At 44.9% G+C, this 19,579-nt stretch overlaps 9 protein-coding genes across 9 annotated transcripts in view; 5 read left to right on the forward strand and 4 right to left on the reverse strand.

The window, feature by feature from the left end:
* The window catches only part of CenG1A (Centaurin gamma 1A), an 81,637-nt gene extending 80,084 nt beyond the window's left edge, over positions 1–1,553 (reverse strand). The window contains exon 1 of the mRNA XM_015169786.3: positions 756–1,553. Within this exon, the coding sequence (XP_015025272.1) occupies positions 756–1,224 (469 nt within the window). The 5' untranslated portion in view covers positions 1,225–1,553. The remainder of the gene's footprint in view (positions 1–755) is intronic.
* Positions 1,554–1,583: 30 nt separating this feature from the next.
* Positions 1,584–2,438, forward strand: mRpS23 (mitochondrial ribosomal protein S23). The gene is made up of 3 exons (XM_002057437.4): positions 1,584–1,741; positions 1,796–1,957; positions 2,016–2,438. Exons 1-3 carry the CDS (start codon positions 1,698–1,700, stop codon positions 2,380–2,382), a joined length of 573 nt encoding a protein of 190 aa, XP_002057473.1. The 5' UTR covers positions 1,584–1,697; the 3' UTR covers positions 2,383–2,438.
* Positions 2,368–3,346, reverse strand: Polr2C (RNA polymerase III subunit RpII33). The gene has a single exon (XM_002057436.4). The coding sequence runs from the start codon at positions 3,253–3,255 to the stop codon at positions 2,428–2,430; it is 828 nt and encodes a 275-aa protein (XP_002057472.1). The 5' UTR covers positions 3,256–3,346; the 3' UTR covers positions 2,368–2,427.
* Positions 3,347–3,643: 297 nt separating this feature from the next.
* On the forward strand, positions 3,644–4,160 carry GatC (glutamyl-tRNA(Gln) amidotransferase subunit C, mitochondrial). The gene has a single exon (XM_002057435.4). The coding sequence runs from the start codon at positions 3,687–3,689 to the stop codon at positions 4,158–4,160; it is 474 nt and encodes a 157-aa protein (XP_002057471.1). The 5' UTR covers positions 3,644–3,686.
* A 5-nt stretch (positions 4,161–4,165) lies between these two features.
* PolG2 (DNA polymerase subunit gamma-2, mitochondrial) lies at positions 4,166–5,296 on the forward strand. Its single transcript, XM_002057434.4, has one exon. It carries the CDS (start codon positions 4,166–4,168, stop codon positions 5,261–5,263), a length of 1,098 nt encoding a protein of 365 aa, XP_002057470.1. The 3' UTR covers positions 5,264–5,296.
* Positions 5,284–6,998, reverse strand: Orc5 (origin recognition complex subunit 5). Its single transcript, XM_002057433.4, has 2 exons — positions 5,783–6,998; positions 5,284–5,722 (listed from the first exon to the last, which is right to left on the reverse strand). The coding sequence occupies exons 1-2, from the start codon at positions 6,878–6,880 to the stop codon at positions 5,438–5,440; spliced, it is 1,383 nt and encodes a 460-aa protein (XP_002057469.1). The 5' UTR covers positions 6,881–6,998; the 3' UTR covers positions 5,284–5,437.
* Positions 6,999–7,422: 424 nt separating this feature from the next.
* Positions 7,423–9,096, forward strand: Arpc1 (Actin-related protein 2/3 complex, subunit 1A). Its single transcript, XM_002057432.4, has 2 exons — positions 7,423–7,780; positions 7,854–9,096. The coding sequence occupies exons 1-2, from the start codon at positions 7,708–7,710 to the stop codon at positions 8,912–8,914; spliced, it is 1,134 nt and encodes a 377-aa protein (XP_002057468.1). The 5' UTR covers positions 7,423–7,707; the 3' UTR covers positions 8,915–9,096.
* A 476-nt stretch (positions 9,097–9,572) lies between these two features.
* Positions 9,573–13,537, forward strand: PolG1 (DNA polymerase gamma, catalytic subunit tam). Its single transcript, XM_002057431.4, has 3 exons — positions 9,573–11,658; positions 11,734–12,553; positions 12,611–13,537. The coding sequence occupies exons 1-3, from the start codon at positions 9,696–9,698 to the stop codon at positions 13,278–13,280; spliced, it is 3,453 nt and encodes a 1,150-aa protein (XP_002057467.1). The 5' UTR covers positions 9,573–9,695; the 3' UTR covers positions 13,281–13,537.
* A 1,678-nt stretch (positions 13,538–15,215) lies between these two features.
* Positions 15,216–18,163, reverse strand: b (glutamate decarboxylase-like protein black). Its single transcript, XM_002057430.4, has 3 exons — positions 17,213–18,163; positions 16,043–16,410; positions 15,216–15,974 (listed from the first exon to the last, which is right to left on the reverse strand). The coding sequence occupies exons 1-3, from the start codon at positions 18,005–18,007 to the stop codon at positions 15,377–15,379; spliced, it is 1,761 nt and encodes a 586-aa protein (XP_002057466.1). The 5' UTR covers positions 18,008–18,163; the 3' UTR covers positions 15,216–15,376.
* Positions 18,164–19,579: the final 1,416 nt, after the last annotated feature.

Genomic DNA, 19,579 nt, shown 5'->3' on the forward strand with positions numbered 1-19,579 from the left:
CTACTGGTCGCTTTTTTGTGCATTAGAGCACTCTTGATTTTCCTTTTTATTTTTTTGTGAACGGTTTCGGCTTTGGACTTTTTTTTGCTTTTGCTTTAGTCTCACTACCACGAAGAAGAAGCAGCAGCAGCGGCAGATTCGAGAGCATCAAATTTCATGCTGCACACACACACACCACACACACACACACAGACACGCACTCATGCCTATGTAGTTGTGTAAAAAAAAGCTTGTTTTTAACAAAAACGAAGCTCTTTCATTTTTAGGGACACGAACAAAGACAACAACAGCAAGCAACACTTTTAATAGGCTGGCAAGGGGTAAGATTTTTGGTCATAGATTAGCATAAAGCACACACACACACATGTAAAGGCAACAAAAGCAAACCACAATGCACAATAACAATAACAATGCTCTTGCTAAATGAAAGAGAGAGCAGAGCAGAGCCAAACACCTCACTCCCTTGTATTTCACCATGTTCCATTAAGATGGTGTTGTCATTTTGGCTATTATTTTATTTAATTTAACTTGAAAATTTGGAAAAATTATGTTAAACAGCAAATTGGATAAACCGAAAAAAAAAACAGGAAAACAATTCAATTTTATATAGCGTTCGTTGGTTTTTTCTGTTTTCTTAAGCTCTTTAGCTAGCAGTTGTATTATTTTAAATATTTAGCTTTTTTTTCTGCCATTTAAATTCTGGCAACACTGTTGTTGTCAATAAACCGTTCCCACTCCCTCACACACGCACTCACCTTCAATGCAAACGACGTGATCGCGTATCTGTTGGGCAATCTGTGCGTCCGGCATGGGCAGCAAATCGATTAAATCGTAAATAGCATAAATCGATGGATGAACGCTCTCGAAGCGCTGTATCTCCTGGCGTATGGCCAGCGAATTGCTTATCAGCGGCTGCGGCAGTTGCGTTACCAAAATTGAGGCGGCAGCAGCAGCGGCGGTCGCAGCCGCAGACGACGTTGACTGGCTTTGGTTGGTTGTGGGCGTATGATTATGACGCTGCTGCTGCTGCTGTTGTTGTTGTTGTTGTTGTTGTTGTTGGGGGAGCGCTGCTGCTGCCGTCGTCGCTGCCAACTGTAAATGTGGCGGCAGATGCTGATGATGATGTTGCTGAAGATGAAGATGATGATGGTTCTGTTGTAGCTGGTGCTGCAGCTGCAGTTGCTGAATATGCGACAGCGACGCGTGCGGCTGATAATTGCTCATTGCGCACGAAATTAGCCAACGTTTTTTTAATTAACTTCAATTACTTTGCCCGAGATGCCGATAGAGCCCCAAAAAAAAACGTAAACTAAACGCGCACACACATATACACACACGCACACGTATACGCACAGGCAATGGCACAATTTTCGCTAAGTGAGTTGACAGCACACAACAACATATTTGCCATACAGCAATTACACGAACACAAATAATTGCGAACTGTGAACAGAGATTATTATAAATTTTACACCTGTTTCACACATAAATAACGATTTTTAAAAACGCACTCAGAACACTTGCACTGACTGTGGCCCGTGCTTATGTGATGGTGTGACCAGAGGTGGCGAGTATAAAAATGCCTGCATTTATTTTCTTAAAAATACCAATAAGTGCCGGCATAGAATCGAGTACTTTGTCGCAACTCATGTCGTAATATTAATTACAAATTATTATTAAATAAAAATAACAAAATTATGGCACAAAGCAGATTGGAAAAAATTGGCACTATTTTTACCAGGTAAGTACACCCGGAGCTGAACGTAAACGTGTTAATCTTATAGCAATTCTATAGAGTCCAGGGCCTGCTGCGCGGTGGAGCCATGAAAGCGGAGGACAAGCCCATCTGGTACGATGTCTATGCGGCGTTTCCGCCCAAACTTGAGCCTCGTTTCGACAGACCCGCCTCAGACATACCAGTGCGTAATATTTTCTATGCGGAGGATGTGGTGCGCGCGTAAGTTACATCGCCATCAACACAACCATGAGCCTGGTCTAATATTAGTTTTCCACAGCAAACTGCACAAGCAAAATAAACCCCATGAGACCATTTCGCTGTTCGACAACAAGCGTGCCACACATAGCCAGCAGTTTTTGCAAATCTATGAACAACTAAAGTCGCAAGGCGCATTAGATGACCAGCGCATTTACGAGACGGCTTTGGATTTGTTTGCGGAGCAACGGAAACAAACGCGCACGGATGTGGCCGAGGAAAATCAGTTAGCCGGCGACAGCGAGCCGGAAGAGCCCAGCAAGAGCACCCTGCTCAGCGATTTCCAGGAAGCCGGTGAGCAGCAGCTGCAGCAACAACAGACGACACCAGGCAAAGAGAAAAAGGAATCCACCCCGGCCATTAACATACAAAGCTTGTTTAAGGATTAGGCTCCGTTTTATGTTATAAACTAAATATACAAAAAAGGATTGTTTTTAGACCGCAAGCGCATCGTTTTGCGACTCGTGGCTGAGTTGCGTCTGTAGATTGGAGAGCTTGTTCTTTAGCACCTGCACGCCCATTATGACAATATTTTCGGGCTTTAAAGCTCCCGAAGATTCCACATTAAAGAAAAATTTATTTGGTTTGGCCTCCCAATTATATGGTGCCTCATACTGGTCATCCTCCAGCTCAGTATGCTCACTTTTCGGCCACTCATCGGGCTTCGGATAGAGCGTGTGTCGCATCGAATTATCCGGATCGTATTCAAAGCAAACACCCGCTGTGGGATTCCATTTGGCGTGCTCCTTGCCGAAGCCCTTTTTGGCATAAGCGCGTAGCTTAAGCTCTTGTCCCTTTCGCAGTTTGATTATCAGTATCTCGTCAGTGCTCTCGCCATATTCGTTGTCCTCCTCACCCTGATTGCGCGAGGTTACAGGCAGCACCTTCGCGTTGCTGGACTTCAAGTCGGCGGTGGTCACGTGACGTGTCTGCTCCTCGTTGCACTTCACGTCGAGCGTAAACTCGACGCTGCATTCGGGACAAAAGTCCAGGCAGATGCAATCGCGTGTATACTGCAAGCGCTCCACCACGTCATCGGATATCAAAGGAATTAGGCCAATGCGATGTGCCAGGAACTCATCCGACAGCACCGTGGAATTCGCCTCCAGCTGCACCCAGTCTATGGCAAGTGTCGGTGTTTCGGCAATGAAAACGCGACGTAGACTGTTCGCAACGCTCAATTCCGTGTCCTCCAGCACAAACTTAACATTATCGTCCGTCAGCTCGGTTATTTGCACAGATGGTTGATTAGCATACGGCATTTTCACCGCACTTTTTTATAGTTAAGTAGAAAAAAACAAATAAGCAGCGCTAAAATGCCGGAAAGCAGTAGGAGGCGATAAAGCGATGGCAGCTATCGCATAGAAGGCTCTCATTACATCCTATCGATAAATGAAAAACAACTATCGAATACCAGAATAGAAAGCTCAAGGAAGAATATAATATTGCGAAGACTAGCAACTATACATTATAAATTCAGTTAGCCGGAACTAATAGATTCCGATGTTATTATTTAGAAAATGAGAACTGTATTTCTTAAATGTGAACTTTTCAAGTTCTGCCCTAATACAATAACACCAGTGATTACACCCTATTCAATATATCGAATGGAAGTCTCGATTTATTCAATATTTTCAACTAATCTATACGTCAAACGTTTTGTAACACTAAACAGTTAATAAATCGCGCGACAATGTTGCGAATTTCTGCTCGGTTTTATTGCAAAATTGCCACTCAATCCAGTTTTAAAGCGGCCGAGTACAAGAACAAAATAAAAAAAGATAAAAAACTGAATTTTACGCAGCTTTTGCATCCGACAAAGGTGCCACAGACGCCCGTACCGGCGGCTTTTTCGGACCCCTCCGAAAACGTCGTCGAAATAGATACCAAAACAATTCAATTGCTAGAGCGTTTATCCTTGGTGGATCTGGACAGTGACCAGGCGCTGGCCACGCTCAAAAGCAGTATACAATTTGCAGATAAAATAGCGCACATAGATACGCAAAACGTCCGCCCACTGTACACGGTACTAGAGAAACAGCAGCTGCAGTTACGCAACGACCAGGTTACAGCGGGCGATAGCCGAGCAGAGCTGCTGCGTTGCGCCAAGGTGACAGACGAGGATTACTACGTGTCACCGCCGGGCAACATACCGCTGGAGCAATAATAAGCATGTCCAATCGCCTGGGCCGCTGCCTCAAATCACTGGAAACCACTGGCTTCCTGCGCTGCTCAAATGATGCAGCCACTCCCCATATAGAGCTGTTGACTCATGGTTCTGCTTATGCCCAGCAGCTGCTGCAACATTGGCTCAATATGCGCCAATTGGCTGTCAATTTGGGCAGCGTTTCCTCTAACGAATCACTTAGTCAGTCGCGTTTCGCCTTTGTGCATGGCCAGCAATTTCGCCAGCAGCTGCAACAGTTGCGCCAGACACATTCCAGCAAAGCCAAATGCCCCACGCTGCTGAAGCAACAACTTAGGTGCACATCGTACAACCCGCCATACCACACAATCTTCCAACATGCGCAGCCTGTCACACAGTTGATCACAGATTTCTATGTAGAGCCGCATCGTGGACTGGAGCACTTTTACAATGTGCAGCGCGAGAGTAAAATCTGGTGGATGCGCTACTCCTCCAATCCCAGTCGTTATGCCATTGTGCCGCAAACCGAATTGGAACAAGGTGCAGGCTACCAGGCGATAGACATACGCGCTGCCTTCGGGGATGCGGGCGCAGTGACTGTAGAGCAACTGAGTCTAGTGCCGCTTCCGGATCATCAGGATTTCCAGCTGCCCGATGCGCGCACTGGCCAACTCCAATTACCTTCAGTCATACGCTCTGTGATCGAACTGGAGACAGCTAGCTGTGCCCTACTGCTGGACGGCTGTGATCACGGACGGGAGACTCGATCGCTGCTCCTCAATCGCCTGCTGGCGCCTTATCAATGCGCGATTACAGGCATACAAAAGACTGAGCACAGCTCACAGGATCTTCGCGACTTGTGTGCCCATCTGGTGGATGTGTTACAGCGTGCAAGTTTGCGCGTGCAGGGATCTGGCTATGTGCTGGCCGGGAATAGGCATCAGCTAACAGAGCAGCTAGAGCTATATGACTGCCTGGGCATACCCTATGATTTGCTCCTGGATGAGCAGCAAACGCTGAGCAATGGACTGCTGCAGTTGCGCAGCCGCGACACGCAGCTGGCGGAGACCGTGCACATAAGCGATTTACCCGACTATTTGTTAAATATTTTTAGAAACTATTAATCGCCTAATATACATGCATATGGATGTTGATCAGAGTTTTACAATTTCTTTATTTAAAAGACAATACAATACTTCCACTCTGCTCGTTATACTATCAAAGCATTGACTTCCCATGGCTGTCATTTAATATACACTTATTAACTTAATAATAGTAATAATACAATCCATAGAAGATTACATAAAATCGCATAGATATTGACGCACATTGAAGCCAACGACTTTGCCTATATAAATGACAAATTCAAGACCCACGGTGCACTGCAGCTTGGCGGAGCCATCCATAATGTTTTGCTCGCCCGAGACAAAGCTGAGCAATTTGAGATGCACCAGCGTGGAGATTTGCGACAACAGATTGCAGGTAAGGCCCACCTTTTCCTCCAGGATGGCATAGAAAATAGCCAGCAAGCGATCAATGCTAAAGGATTTGGGACCCAACGTAGTAGACATCTTCTCCGCATTCTGTTAGACAGTTGGATAGCATTAAGGTACATAACTGAACAGAGTTTACAAAGTGCTTACCTTGGCTCTGGCATTGACCGTCTGCATGCGCTTGCGCTGCTTGCCATGTTGCTTGACAAACAGGCGCTTGTCCTGCTTCGGCGAGTTGTGGCTGGCCAAGAACGCGGCAATGAGCAGAAATTTACCATAATAGGGCAGCTCCAGCGACTGGGCCAGCTTGCGCACACTCTGATCCTCAATATTCGGCTCACCCAGAGGTTTCTCAATGCGCATGTAGATCTGGGTTAGAGCCGAGCGCAACGGTCCAGCTATGTGCCGCCAGAGACGCGACACATCCGTGCACTCCACGCTGCCATCCAGCACGGGCTGCATGTATATCGCAAAACATTTACGGGCGGTCAGCCGCAATTCGGGCACATCGCGACACGCCTTGTAAAAGACACTGAGAAAGAGATTCAAATAGTTGCTATAGAATTCCTGCGTCAAGGCCTGCTCGCACAGGGCCAAACGCGGGCCATCGCCTGTCAGTTGTTGTTGCTGCAGCATTTGGTGTCGCATCTGTTCAAAATCACTGCTGAGTATGCGCAACGCCTCCGCCTTGTTATACTGAGGCAGATGCAAGCTGATGACCTCACTGAGACCCGTCTTGTTGTAGTACTTCTCAAAGGGCAGCTGCGAGAGCAGCAGCACACACAGATTGAGACTGGTCAACTGCTGCAGGCGCAACAGCACAGGCAACACGTTCGCATCCATATCGCGCAGCCGCTCCGCATTGTCAATAGCTATGAGGAATCCTCGGGCGCTGCTTCCATGCCAGCGACGCAGTTGCTCCACAAATTCCAGCATATTGTCGGCACGCAGCGGGCTTGCACCCAACTGCTGCTCTTTCTGTGCCAGCGCGTCCAGCACATTTTCCAGCAATATTTTAGTCGTATAGCATTCGACGGCATTCAGCTGAGCAGTGCACACCTTTTGCTGCTGTTCGCATTGCTGGAGGAAGGCTTTAGTCAGCGAGGTTTTGCCTGTGCCGCTGTGGCCGTATATATATATGGCAGGCGGATAGCCCTCATTGCAGTCCCCAATTAATTCGCTCAGAGTTGTTATGACCGTCTCGCGGCAAGGAAATTGCGGTTCCAATGCTGCACAAATCCGCTCCATTTGTTTATTTTTTATCAACTGCTGCAGCTGAATGCATTGCGCGCTAAAAACCAGGGTTGCGCCAATAACTGTCAAGCTGCTGATCCAGAGGCGCGAAATCCGCTACATTTGTTTACTTTTGTCAACTACTGCAGCTGGGCGTGTTGCGCGCTAAAAACCAGGGATACGAGATAACTGCTGCTGATCCAAAAGCCACTGTAACGATATATCGAAAATGAATTCATCGTCTACAGAACATTTTATTTAATTTTTGAAAGCCAAAAGCTAAAATAAATACCACATTTTTGCTGGAAAAGGTGTCATCACCCTTTGTTTACCTTAGGGTAAAAAACAGTGTACCTTGTTCGTCTAAAACACCTGTCCGGCTACTGGAAACACCCAGGCATTCGTATAACTTATATATTAATATCTTTATATCAGCCATTTCTACCATTGTAAATGCATTGTAAATGTTATATATTATTTGAATAAAACATTGCTAGTTGCGTTCCACAAGTATCGAGTAAACAGCAGTGAGTGTTCGATATACTCTGTTTCTGCGCTACACAACACTAGCCACCAAAGGTGATTAATTCGTGCATTTTATCAAATTTGTGAACGCTTGAAAAACTTTGCGTTTTCTTTAAATTTGGCGCAGGTAAACCAAAGTTTCACTTTGCACCAACGCTAGCTTAATCGTGTAGACGGCCCAGAGTCCGCGATTAAAACTAGAATAAACACAGAGACGTGCACGCCGAAGCCTGCAAAAAACAACGCCCAAAAAGAAAACGGAGGCAACTACGTGTGTGGTTCGAATTTTAAGCTGCATTTATTAAATAAGTTTTGCAATGGCCGAGAAATACACGTTTGGTAGCACGCCGGCGTCCATCACGTGCCACGCCTGGAACAAGGATCGCACGCGTAAGTGACACATTTGTTGAGCAATACAACAAAATAGAGCTCTCATTTAATCTATGACTCACTTTTAATTCAGAAATTGCTTTATCACCAAACAACCATGAGATTCATATCTACAGCCGTGAGGGCAGCGGCTGGAAGCTAGCTGACGTTCTTAACCAGCACGATTTGCGCGTTATGGGCATCGATTGGGCCAAGAATACCAATCGCATAGTTAGCTGTGCCGCCGATCGTAATGCGTACGTCTGGACCCAGGCCGATGATGGCAAATGGAAGCCAACTCTGGTGTTGTTGCGTATCAATCGTGCCGCTACCTGCGTCAAATGGTCACCGGCAGAGAACAAATTTGCTGTTGGCTCTGGAGCGCGACTCATTTCGGTCTGTTACTTTGAATCTGAGAACGATTGGTGGGTCTCGAAACACATTAAGAAGCCCATACGCTCCACTGTCACCTCGCTGGACTGGCATCCGAATAATGTGCTCCTAGTGGCTGGCTCCACGGACTACAAGGTGCGCGTTTTTTCGGCTTTCATCAAGGACATCGAGGAGCCGCCAACAACAACATCCTGGGGTAATCGCAAACCGTTGGGTCAGCTCATGGCTGAGTTTAAGAACTCGTCCACCTCTGGCGGCGGCTGGATCAATAACGTGAGCTTCTCGAGCGATGGCAACAAGGTGTGCTGGGTGGGCCACGACAGCTGTGTGAGCATTGCGGATGCCACCAATGGCAATACGGTGATACGCTGCCGTACCGGCTATTTGCCTTTCCTCTCCTGCGAATGGGTCTCACCCACATCGGTCGTTGTGGCCGGTTACAGCTGCGTGCCCCTGCTGTACAGCCTAAGCGCGGACAATAAACTTGTGCTGAGCGGCAAGCTGGATAAATCCCAGAAACGCGAGGCTAGCGGTATTACAGCCATGCACTTCTTCAAGTCAATGGATTGCAATATGCGCACAGAAAACACGGATGTGGTCGTGGACTCCATACACCAGAATGCTATAACCAGCATACGTTTGTATGCCGGGGATAAGGCTAACGCCAGCAAGGTATCAACCTCTGGCGTCGATGGTCAGCTGGTCATCTGGACCGTCGAACAGGATGGCATTAATGGCGGCATGCGTAATATGCAGATTTAGGTGCATCCTGTACATGTTGTTGGAGCATTGTTTTCCTTCTTGTATGTTTTGTGTGTGTTTTATCTGATCTGCAAGCTATTTTTTTGTTTAGAACAAAATGTTGGTTGCAGGCCAGGTGCACAGTATTTTGCCAAAATGTTTTCAAAATCGCTTTTCCAATTGTTTATCGTATGAAAGCTTTTTATATATAATAATTTTTAACGCAAATAACTAAAGAGATTATGTTCTTTAATTCTTCCAACCCATAACATATGCTGTGTATGTATTTTAAACTGTTTCTTTTTATTATCTATAGCAACAAGTGAAACTAATTGAATTACTAAAAAACGGTTTTTGAAATGCTTTTCAGTCTGGGACATACATTAAAACGATTTATTTTGTTTGTCTTAGTGCTAGTATCGATGCAATAGACACAGAAGAATTATATTTGTAATATGAAAACCGATACTAATGAAAAAGAGAACTGATTTGGTGGAGTGACTTCTCTTTTTCCATATAATGTAAGATACAATTAATTCAAAATTAAATTTGCCGCAGATAACATAGGGCAAAAAGTGTTTACTGCTACGAAACAGGTGAGCTGTAAACTAATAAGTACTTTTTCGTTTAACTCAATCGGGCCATGTTAATGTCGTTTCACTCAAATAAATAACTCATTTTTCGATGCTCGTGGCGGTAAGCTGATATGTAATTCCGATAGTATTTGCCTTATTGCTGTGCGCGCTGGATTTTCGCGACTTGCATTTTAAAAGTAGTTATGGTTTTTATTTGTTAAATCGTAATGCGCTTGCTACGTTGCTACGCCACCAAAGCCGGACGGGAACATTACGCCAGCAGTAATGTGAAGATATTTCGCAAGCTTCCAAGTAAAACTAAACTCAAATCAAAACATGCGCTGCCAACGACATCGACGACGTCGCCGGCAAACGTTGAATACGCTGAGAATTTGGTAAAAGTGCAGATGATCTCGCAGAATTTACATCGCCAACTCTTTCCACAGGCCAAGCGAGAATACACGAATGCAGAACGTGTCGCTGCCAAATTGTATAATGCAGAATTGCAGCGTCATGGCATTGATGTGGCCAGCACAGAGCCCATGCCAGATGTGAAACTGAAGCTGCCGCCGTTGCGCGGCAAAAACATTGAAGAGCACTTTTATGCCATAGCTAAAGAGCAAGTGGCTCCGTATGAGGCACTACTGCAACCACTAGTTGCCTGCCAGCAACTGCCTGCAAAGCCCAAACGCTGGGCCTTTTATGCAGGCTGGACGGCCTACGATCCAGTGGACGGCAGCGCCACGCCTGTGCCGCAGCCACTAGAAAAAGGAATCATTTTCGATGTGGAGGTCTGTGTGAGTGAGGGCAGCGCCCCCGTACTTGCCACAGCGGTCAGTACCAAGCGCTGGTACTGCTGGGTCAGTCCAAAGCTGACAAAGCATCGCTTGAGTGTGCCGCAAGTGGAGCCCATTGATGTCGATCAAAATGAGCGACCGCATTACACGCTGGATGAGCTCATACCGCTGGGCTGTGGTGAACCGGGCCTGGTTGTCGGCCACAATGTGTCCTACGATCGGGCGCGCTTGCGTGAGCAATATTTGATTGAGGACACTGGCACACGCTTTGTGGACACCATGTCGCTGCACATGTGCGTCAGCGGGATCACCAGCTACCAGCGCGCAATGCTCAAGTCTAAAAAGGAGCCGGCTGAAGAGGATTTGAGCTGGCTGGAACAGAGTGCGCTCAATAATCTGGTCGATGTGCATCGTCTGTACTGTGGTGGCGAGCCTCTGTCTAAGGAGCCGCGTAATATCTTTGTCGAGGGCACGCTGGAGCAGGTCCGTCAGCAATTTCAGTCATTGGTGAACTACTGTGCCGGCGATGTAGAAGCCACACATCGCATTTTAACCAAGCTATATCCCATGTTCGCCGCGCGTTTTCCACATCCTGTCACTCTCGCGGGCATGCTCGAAATGGGCTCCGCCTATTTACCTGTCAACTCCAACTGGGAGCGTTATATACGTGACGCGCAGCTCACTTATGAAGATCTCAGCATTGAGGCCAAATACCATTTGGGTCGTCGCGCCGAAGAGGCTTGCGCACTCCTCCATGATGAGCAGTATCGCCAGCATTTGTGGCTCTGGGATGAGGACTGGAGTGTCCAGTCGCTCAAGCTAAAGCAGCTGCCCAAGCGCAAGCAGCTGCCCACTGTGCACCTGCTGGAGCAAGAGCTGAACCCAGAACAGCGCCGGCTGCAGCGCAAGTTCCAACATCTTTACGATCAACGTGCGCTACTACCGGCACGACGGCCACTGCTGCCGGGTTATCCGCAGTGGTATCGCAAACTTTGCCGCAAGCCGCCGACTTGCTACACCGATGACCAGCCAGAGGAAGCGAATGTGGAGCCTTGGACGCCCGGCGCCTGTGATATTAGCACTGGCATGCAAATAGCGCCCAAGCTGTTGTCCCTTTGCTGGGAAGGCTATCCGCTGCACTACCAACGCGAACATGGCTGGGGCTTTCTGGTGCCCTTTCGCAGCGTCGAGTGCAGCGGCAACAGCAAGCTGCCCATTGAGCAGCTGCTTACACGCTGTGCCATACCGGAGTTCGCACGTCAGTATGCAGCTGGTGAGGATGGAGAACTGGCCATGGACATGCTGCCCAAACAAATCGATGAGCATCTGAGCAAGCGACAGTTCTACAAGAAGATTTCCCAGCGACAACAGCAGCTGGAGCAGAACTACAAAGGTAAAACTAAAAGTTCCTATTGGCAAAAGAAAATATCTTCAGATTGGTATAATTATAATTTCTCTGCCCACGCAGGTTCTGGTGTCTGGTGCAATCAGGTGCTGGACGATTGCTGTTTCTTTCTGAAACTGCCGCACAAGAACGGACCTTCGTTTCGCGTAGGTAATCCTCTATCCAAGGATTTCTTAAACAAGTTTTCGGAGCATGCGCTGAGTAGCGGTGATCCCACGTGTCAGGCGGCTGCTCGCGTTATTGAAATTGCGCGCATGATGTCCTATTGGCGCAACAATCAGGATCGCATACTTGGCCAGATGGTAGTCTGGCTGCAGGCGGAGGAGCTACCCAGCGAGCTGAGAATTCATGCAAAGCGCATGGCATATGGTGCCATTGTGCCGCAAATTGTTGTCGCCGGTACATTGACCCGCCGTGCCATGGAGTCCACTTGGATGACCGCCTCCAATTCGCGTGCCAATCGCATTGGCTCTGAATTGCGCTCGATGGTGCAGGCGCCGCCTGGCTATAAGCTAGTAGGCGCCGATGTTGACTCACAGGAGCTCTGGATAGCCTCGGTGCTGGGCGATGCGTATGCGCATGGCGAACACGGCGCCACGCCCCTAGGCTGGATGACACTAAGCGGCAGCAAGTCCAATGGCAGCGACATGCACTCCATAACCGCAAAAGTAGTGGGCATTTCACGCGATCATGCCAAGGTGCTCAACTATGCTCGCATCTATGGAGCTGGCCAGCAGTTTGCAGAGACGCTACTTCAGCAATTCAACCCCACGCTTAGCGCCACTGAAGCCAAGGCCAAGGCCATGAAAATGTTTGCCGCAACAAAGGGCAAGCGTGTTTATCGACTGCGTGAAGAGTTTCATGACGAACAGGAGGATAGACCGTAGGTCCATCTATGCTATCAATAGAAGCCATTCTTATCTCTATTTATGCCCCACAGCTACAGCAGCTACGAGGCCAAACGGCTAGCGCTCCAGCGTAATCGTCCAGTAGGCGAGGTGTTTCATCGTCCCAGCTGGCATGGCGGCACGGAGAGCGCTATGTTCAATCGTCTGGAGGAAATAGCTACTCGCGAGCAGCCGGAGACGCCGTTTCTGAACTGCCGCCTAAGTCGTGCGCTGGAATCACATGGCGAATCGGATCAGGAACAGCGTTTTTTACCCACCCGCGTCAATTGGGTGGTGCAGAGCGGTGCTGTGGATTTTCTTCACTTGATGCTGGTCAGCATGCGTTGGCTTCTGGGTACGCATGCCCGCTTTTGTTTAAGCTTTCACGATGAGCTGCGCTATCTGGTCAAGGATGAGCTAGCCGCCAAGGCAGCGCTAGCCATGCACGTCACCAACTTGCTGACACGCTCTTTTTGCGCCTCACGCATTGGCCTGACGGATTTGCCCATGTCTGTTGCATTCTTTTCTTCCGTGGAGGTAGATACGGTGCTGCGCAAGGAGTGCACCCTGGACTGTCAGACGCCCTCCAATCCTCATGGTCTGCAAATTGGCTACGGCATTTCGCCTGGCCAAAGCCTGAGCATAGAAGACGCTATTGCCAAGGCTGGCGGCCATGATCTAAGTCAATGGCCCTGGCTTAAGCGGCCTAAAGAGTTGAGCTAGCCACTGGAAAGTGTTCAGTTAGTTGTTTTGTTTTTCTTATGCATCAGTCGCTAGGAGGAGCAGACTGCTCTACAGAGCTGGACGCTTATCATAAATAAATGACGAAATTAATTTCCAACAATTATATAAGGTGTTAAGGACAGCGTCTCAATCAGGCACAGGTAAGTTCCTCAAAAAAACTTCCTCATAAATGAACCTTTGCACTTGTTTCCCAACCGTTGTGACAGATTTGTCAATAAAATCCAAAACAAGTTTAAGCTATGTTTCAAGCCGGTCGGATGGTTAATTTATACTGGGCTCCCATCTTCAAGCAGGTGGATGGATTTAAAAAAAACGGGAGAAGAGAAAAATAGTTTGAATTAAACTGAGTAAGAACAAGTGGATGACTCTAGTCGGGAATTCCCGACCAGGGGATATTCTGAAGCTTCTTCTTTCAACAACATATGTTGTTTGGTTAGTGATAGAATTTAAAGAAGACGCGCATGAATCTATGTGTGTACATGTATACAAAAATTCTTGCAATTTGCGCTTGCTGCCCCAAACTCGAGGCCAGGCGAAATATGTTTTCTTTAATAATCAAGTCAAATTTGGTAACTAAGTCTTATGATTTACAAAAATTGCAAAAAAAAAAAAAAATAAAAAAAATAAAAAAAAAAAAACTAACAAACTAAAATTGGAAGTCTCTAGCTCTTATAGGTTCTGAGATCCTTGCGCTTATTAATACAGACAGACAGTCGGCCATGGTGACTCATTGACACTGATCAAGAATATATATACTTTATGGGGTCGGATATGCATGCACTTGGACCAAAAACCTTTTTCGCGAATAGTTTCTTACCTTATTCCTATTGTCTGGAAATGTTTAAAGAGCTTCTCTTGCATGAAAAAATATTGTGAAGGCTCCAAGGAAATGATTTCCACTCTTGGCTGTAAAAGCTTCCAAAACAGTTGAGTTCACGTATCAGTTTTTCACTCAATTTCCGCCAACGTTAGTGAAAATGATTTAAAGGTGTATTTTCTTTGATAAAAACACTGAATTTAAATACAGATCCCCCTTTTTTATACCCTTGCAGAGGGTATTATAATTTTGTCGTGAAATGTGTAACGCATAGAAGGAGACATCTCCGAACCCATAAAGTATATATATTCTTAATCAGCATCAACAGCCGAGTCGATATAGCCATGTCCGTCTGTCCGTCTGTCTGTTTCTATGCGAACTAGTCCCTCAGTTTTAAAGCTATCTTAATGAAACTTTGCAGAACTCCCTCTTTCTGTTGCACGCATATATGCACATATGTGAAAACCAGCTGGATCGGACCACTATATCATATAGCTGCCATAGGAACGATCGGTCGAAAATTAAGTTTTTGTATGAAAAAATATTTTGTTTATCAAGATATCTTGACCAAACTTGGCATTTATTAGTTTTACTTTACTCCTCATATATATGCAATATCCTATTAAGATCGGACCACTATATCATATAGCTGCCATAGGAACGATCGGTCGAAAATTAAGTTTTTGTATGAAAAAACATTTTGTTTATCAAGATATCTTGACCAAACTCGGCATTTATTAGTTTTACTTTACTGCTCATATATATGCAAAATCCTATTAAGATCGGACCACTATATCATATAGCTGCCATAGGAACGATCGGTCGAAAATTAAGTTGTATGAAAAAACATTTTGTTTATCAAGATATCTTGACCAAACTCGGCATTTACTATTTTCCCGGTACTTCTTAGATAGGGGCAAAGCACAATGAGCATTATGAAAAGGTTGGGTCTGCAAGGGTATTAGATCTTTGGCGTGTCGAAGATAGCCCTTCTTTCTCGTTTTTCTATGATTTAAGCTGTGCAATCGCATTTATCTATATAGATTTGTATATTTACATATTCTTGGATATATATTGAGGTCCTTTCAACCAAGTGCTTAACTTGTTCTATGTCTTTATTATTGTAGCAGCTTAATATATTAAAATTTTGAATACATGATAAAATAATCGCGAGTTAATACCAGTTATAATACCATATATAAGTATGTACATCATATGCCTAAGAAGAATGTTCATAATACATGAATCTTGGCAGCCCCTACAAATTCTGGCCCAGGTCTTCGATCTCGTTAAGAAAATAGAGCATATCGGACTCTTCGAGACAGGAGTTCTGCAGCACGAGACGGAAAAAGTTGGGTAGCTTGCGCAGCGGCTGATAGGTTATCATCATGGAGCCCTTCTTGATCATGGCCTCCTTTATTTTGGGTGCCACCTTGTGCAGTTTATCAAAGAACTCCTGATTGCGTTCCATTTGACGCAGACTCGGCGGCACATACCAGAATGTAATGTTGGTGCACTCCGGTTTCTCAAGGACTAGCTCGAAGCCTGGACGCTCACGCAGCTTGGCCGTAAAGTACTCGGACATTTCAAAGACTTGCTCCACATGCGCCTCAAAACCCTTGCTGCCCTTGGCCTTCCACATGAACCAGAACTTGAACACATCTGCACGACGGCCGCACTGAATGTGTTTGTCGCCAGTGTCAAAGGAGGTGTCATAGAACTTATCCTTCTGGAACAGATACGCGGCATTTGTCGAGTGGCACTGGCCCAGGATTTGGGCATGGGGCGTCAGGAAAGTCGAACACTGTTGCGAGGCGGACAACAGCTTGTGTGGATTCCATGTGACCGAATCGGCTCTACAAGTAAAATATTCGATCACTTACAATATATCCTAGAAACTTAGCTCGTTCCATCCTCAACTTACCGTTCGATTCCATTGAGGAGCTGACGATACTTCTTGGACATGAGCGCACCGCCGCCCCAGGCAGCATCCACATGCATCCACATATTGTGTTTGCGGCACAGCTCCGAAATGCCCACCAAATCATCGAAAGCACCCAGCACAGTGGTGCCCGCTGTTGCGGATACCATCAGTGGTTGCCAATTGTTGTCCAAGCACAGCTGAATCTGATCCTCCAAATCACTGAGACGCATCTTGCCCAGCTCATTGGTAGCTATCTTTCGCACATGCTCGCTGCCAAAGCCCATAAACATGGCCAGCTTTTCAACGGAGTAATGTGCATCCTCCGACGTGAATATAATCAAGGGCTTGGCATTAAACAGGCCATTTTTCTGAGGAATAAAAATGGGAATAAAAGGATAACTAAATGCGACTGATGGAGAAAAAAAATGTATATATACACGGTTTTTTATGTAATATTATAAAAAAGCGAACCTATAAAATTATAAGCTTTAAAATATCTTGATTAATCTAATCTTGAAAATGAAAGAAAATTCTTTTTGCAGTAAGAAGAAACTTAGTATAAATTTTGTTAAAATCATTAAAAATTTTGTTTTTTTGCGGCTGTGACTAATATTTTTGAGCGCGTCTGTAATGCACTGTTGAAAGGTTGTGCACAATAGTTAATTAAAGAACTTGTAAATATTAACGAGCAAATTAAAAAATGATCTAAAATTAAGGTGAATTTGCCACGGAACAAGAACAAGAAAGATTGAATTATAATATATAAAATATAAAAAACGTTGAAGCTGAATGGTTTGAATTTTAGTAAGTCTCAAGCTGTGACTAATATTGCGGAACGCAACTGTGCACAATTGTTTAAAGAATACACCACATTATCCCCAAGAGCTATTCTGAGCCTTCAGTCGGGAATATTGAAAAAACTTGCTAAGCATAGCATTAAAATAAATAAGCTATAAGGAAGAGGAAAAAATAAGTAAATTAATTAATTGAATTCAGATACACTTATGGCTAGAACATGAGGCTAGCTAGTCAATAACTGTGACTAATATCTTATTACTTAAATGTTTGCGTCTAGGTCGTGTGCATTTCGCTTCCGGTTGGTTTGGCTTCAAACACTCGAACAAAGAAAACGGAACCCAAAGTGGTTTTGGCCTTCGGCCCCATGCTTACCTTGGACTCGGGCGCATATTTGTAGCGTGCACAGCTGATTGCATAACCGTTGGCTATCGAGCCGCCTGGACAGAAGATGCCATCGCCGTGTCCATTGTTTGGAAAGCCGACAATGCGACGCATCTCAGCGAGCACCTGTTCCTCCATGAGCGTAAAAACGGGCGCCACCTCATAGGTATAAACACTGGGATTAAGTGCATCGGTTAGCCATTGACCCACCAGCGCATAGGGATCCACGCCCGAATACAGTTGATTAATGAAATATGGATGACCCGTCTTCACAGAGAAGCGTATCGTTTCACGAAGCAGCTGGCGCAGCTTATCCGGCGACTCGCCCTTCTCGCGCAGCTCAAAGTCGAAAAGCTTGCGCAGCTCGGCGGGCTCATGCCACTCGACAACCTTGGAGGATCGATTGGTGCCCTGAAAGACGGCCAGCTTTATAATCTCATCCACACAGGCGCGTATAAAGCCCTCAAATTCAGCCGCAGGATGACTGGCCACAAAGCTGGCCAGTCCATTCACGTTGCCATTTGTGTTCTTAATGTTGTTGTTCTTGTTGTTGGAGTTGGAGGATGAGCTAACGGAGCTGTTCAACATTTTGTTTGGATTGCCGTATTCAACTGTTGTCTTGACCACATCGATCACAGCTGCATCACTCGACGACAACGTGGTCGTTGTCAATGTTTTGGCCATGCTTGCCAAATCCTCAACATCCGGCGCACTGCTGGCCCCATTGTACGGCTTATATATAGAATTCTTGAAGTGATGTGTGGGAAACGTTTCGCTGGCCAGCATTTTGTTGGCACCACCTACACTGTGGCTGATCTCTGTTTGGGGGAAGTTGGACCGCGACTCGTGCACGAATTGCCTGTGCTTTTTATTGTTAATATGTTTTCTTTTTGTAGCTGTGGACACTGCTGATCCCTGGCCGTACTGGGTGCACACTTGACAATGATTCTGAAGTTCACTACCGAACTGAACGAATTGTTGTGGTTCTTGCTGCTTTTATAAAAGCTGAGATACACACACACTCTCGTACACTCGCTTACACACACGACTTACATAAAGACAATGCCGACGCTCTCCCAGCAAGATCGCTAAACCCGCTCGGTTCTCGGTTCTCGGTTGCGTTTTTCATTTTATTTATTTTTTTTTTTTTTTCATACCCGCTAGTCATTTACTTACACAATATGGGAAAGTAAAAAAAAAAATAACGCACACACCTGCAGCTCAATCAATCCTAAACCCAAACCGAATCCCATCATCGATTTCATAATTAATCGAGCGAGAGGCTAGTTTGCAACTTATTTGCGATAGTGGCATGTTTTTAAAACTGAGCCTTACTTTTCAAATTCGATTTAGTTTTCTTTTCAAGCGGGTTTTCCTTCAAACTACATCCAAAAACTTTCTCTTGCGTCAAGGACGCAATTGCACAAAATAGTGAATAGTTTAATCTGTAATAGTTGTTTTTTTATTTTTAAAGTAAAAGAAAATGCTCCAAGTTAAATGGATTTAAAATTCGACAAATGAATTTTTAGATACAAATAGATTCCTGGTACGAAGCCCAAGGCTATGTCGAAGGCCACAGTAGAGCCAGAGTTATTATACGTTGATTCGAAAGATTTTAATTATAGCAAAAATATAATAAAATATTACATGAGTTAAGTGAGGAGCTTTAGAACTGACCCTGTAAGATGAACAATTAGTTTATAGTTAAATTATGATCGATCGATTTTAACTGATCTTACATATATCTATATATTCATAGATCTCTTAATAAACTCCACAGAGAGTTTCAATCCAGTTTGAATAAAGTTTGACATACGATAAATATCATTTGTTATAATAGGTATAATAAAATATACATGTATGATAATATAATCTTATATATATTTATCTTAGGTCTCTAGTTTTTTGTTGTTTTATTTATTTTTTTTTTAAATTTGTTTTTTATGGTCATTCTGAAAGTTGACGCTGACGCTTTATTTATCAGTTATTGGGGCTTTTTTTATTTACTCATCGTATACTAAGAATTTTATTAGATTGAATAAAAAGAAAGATTTTTTTAATTGAGCAAATGATGCTGATTTCAAAATGAAAAGTGCTTCATAGTGGTTTATGATGGAATGGAATTTCGTGGAATTTAATTGGTTTGTAAATTTGATTTGCTCATGTAATGCAATTATGTAGTTGACCAATTTACACGTTAATTGTGTGAGACGAAGAGGTATCTAATGTGAATTGTTGTTGCCAGATTTCTCTCTCATTAGCCATAATCAACGGCAAATTAAATGCAAATTCAAATGAGTAATTTTTGCAATTGCTGTGGCTGTTTTTTTTTAAAACCTTTTTTATATATATATGTAT

Source organism: Drosophila virilis, chromosome 4, assembly GCF_030788295.1.
Source record: "Drosophila virilis strain 15010-1051.87 chromosome 4, Dvir_AGI_RSII-ME, whole genome shotgun sequence".
NCBI lineage: Eukaryota > Metazoa > Arthropoda > Insecta > Diptera > Drosophilidae > Drosophila > Drosophila virilis.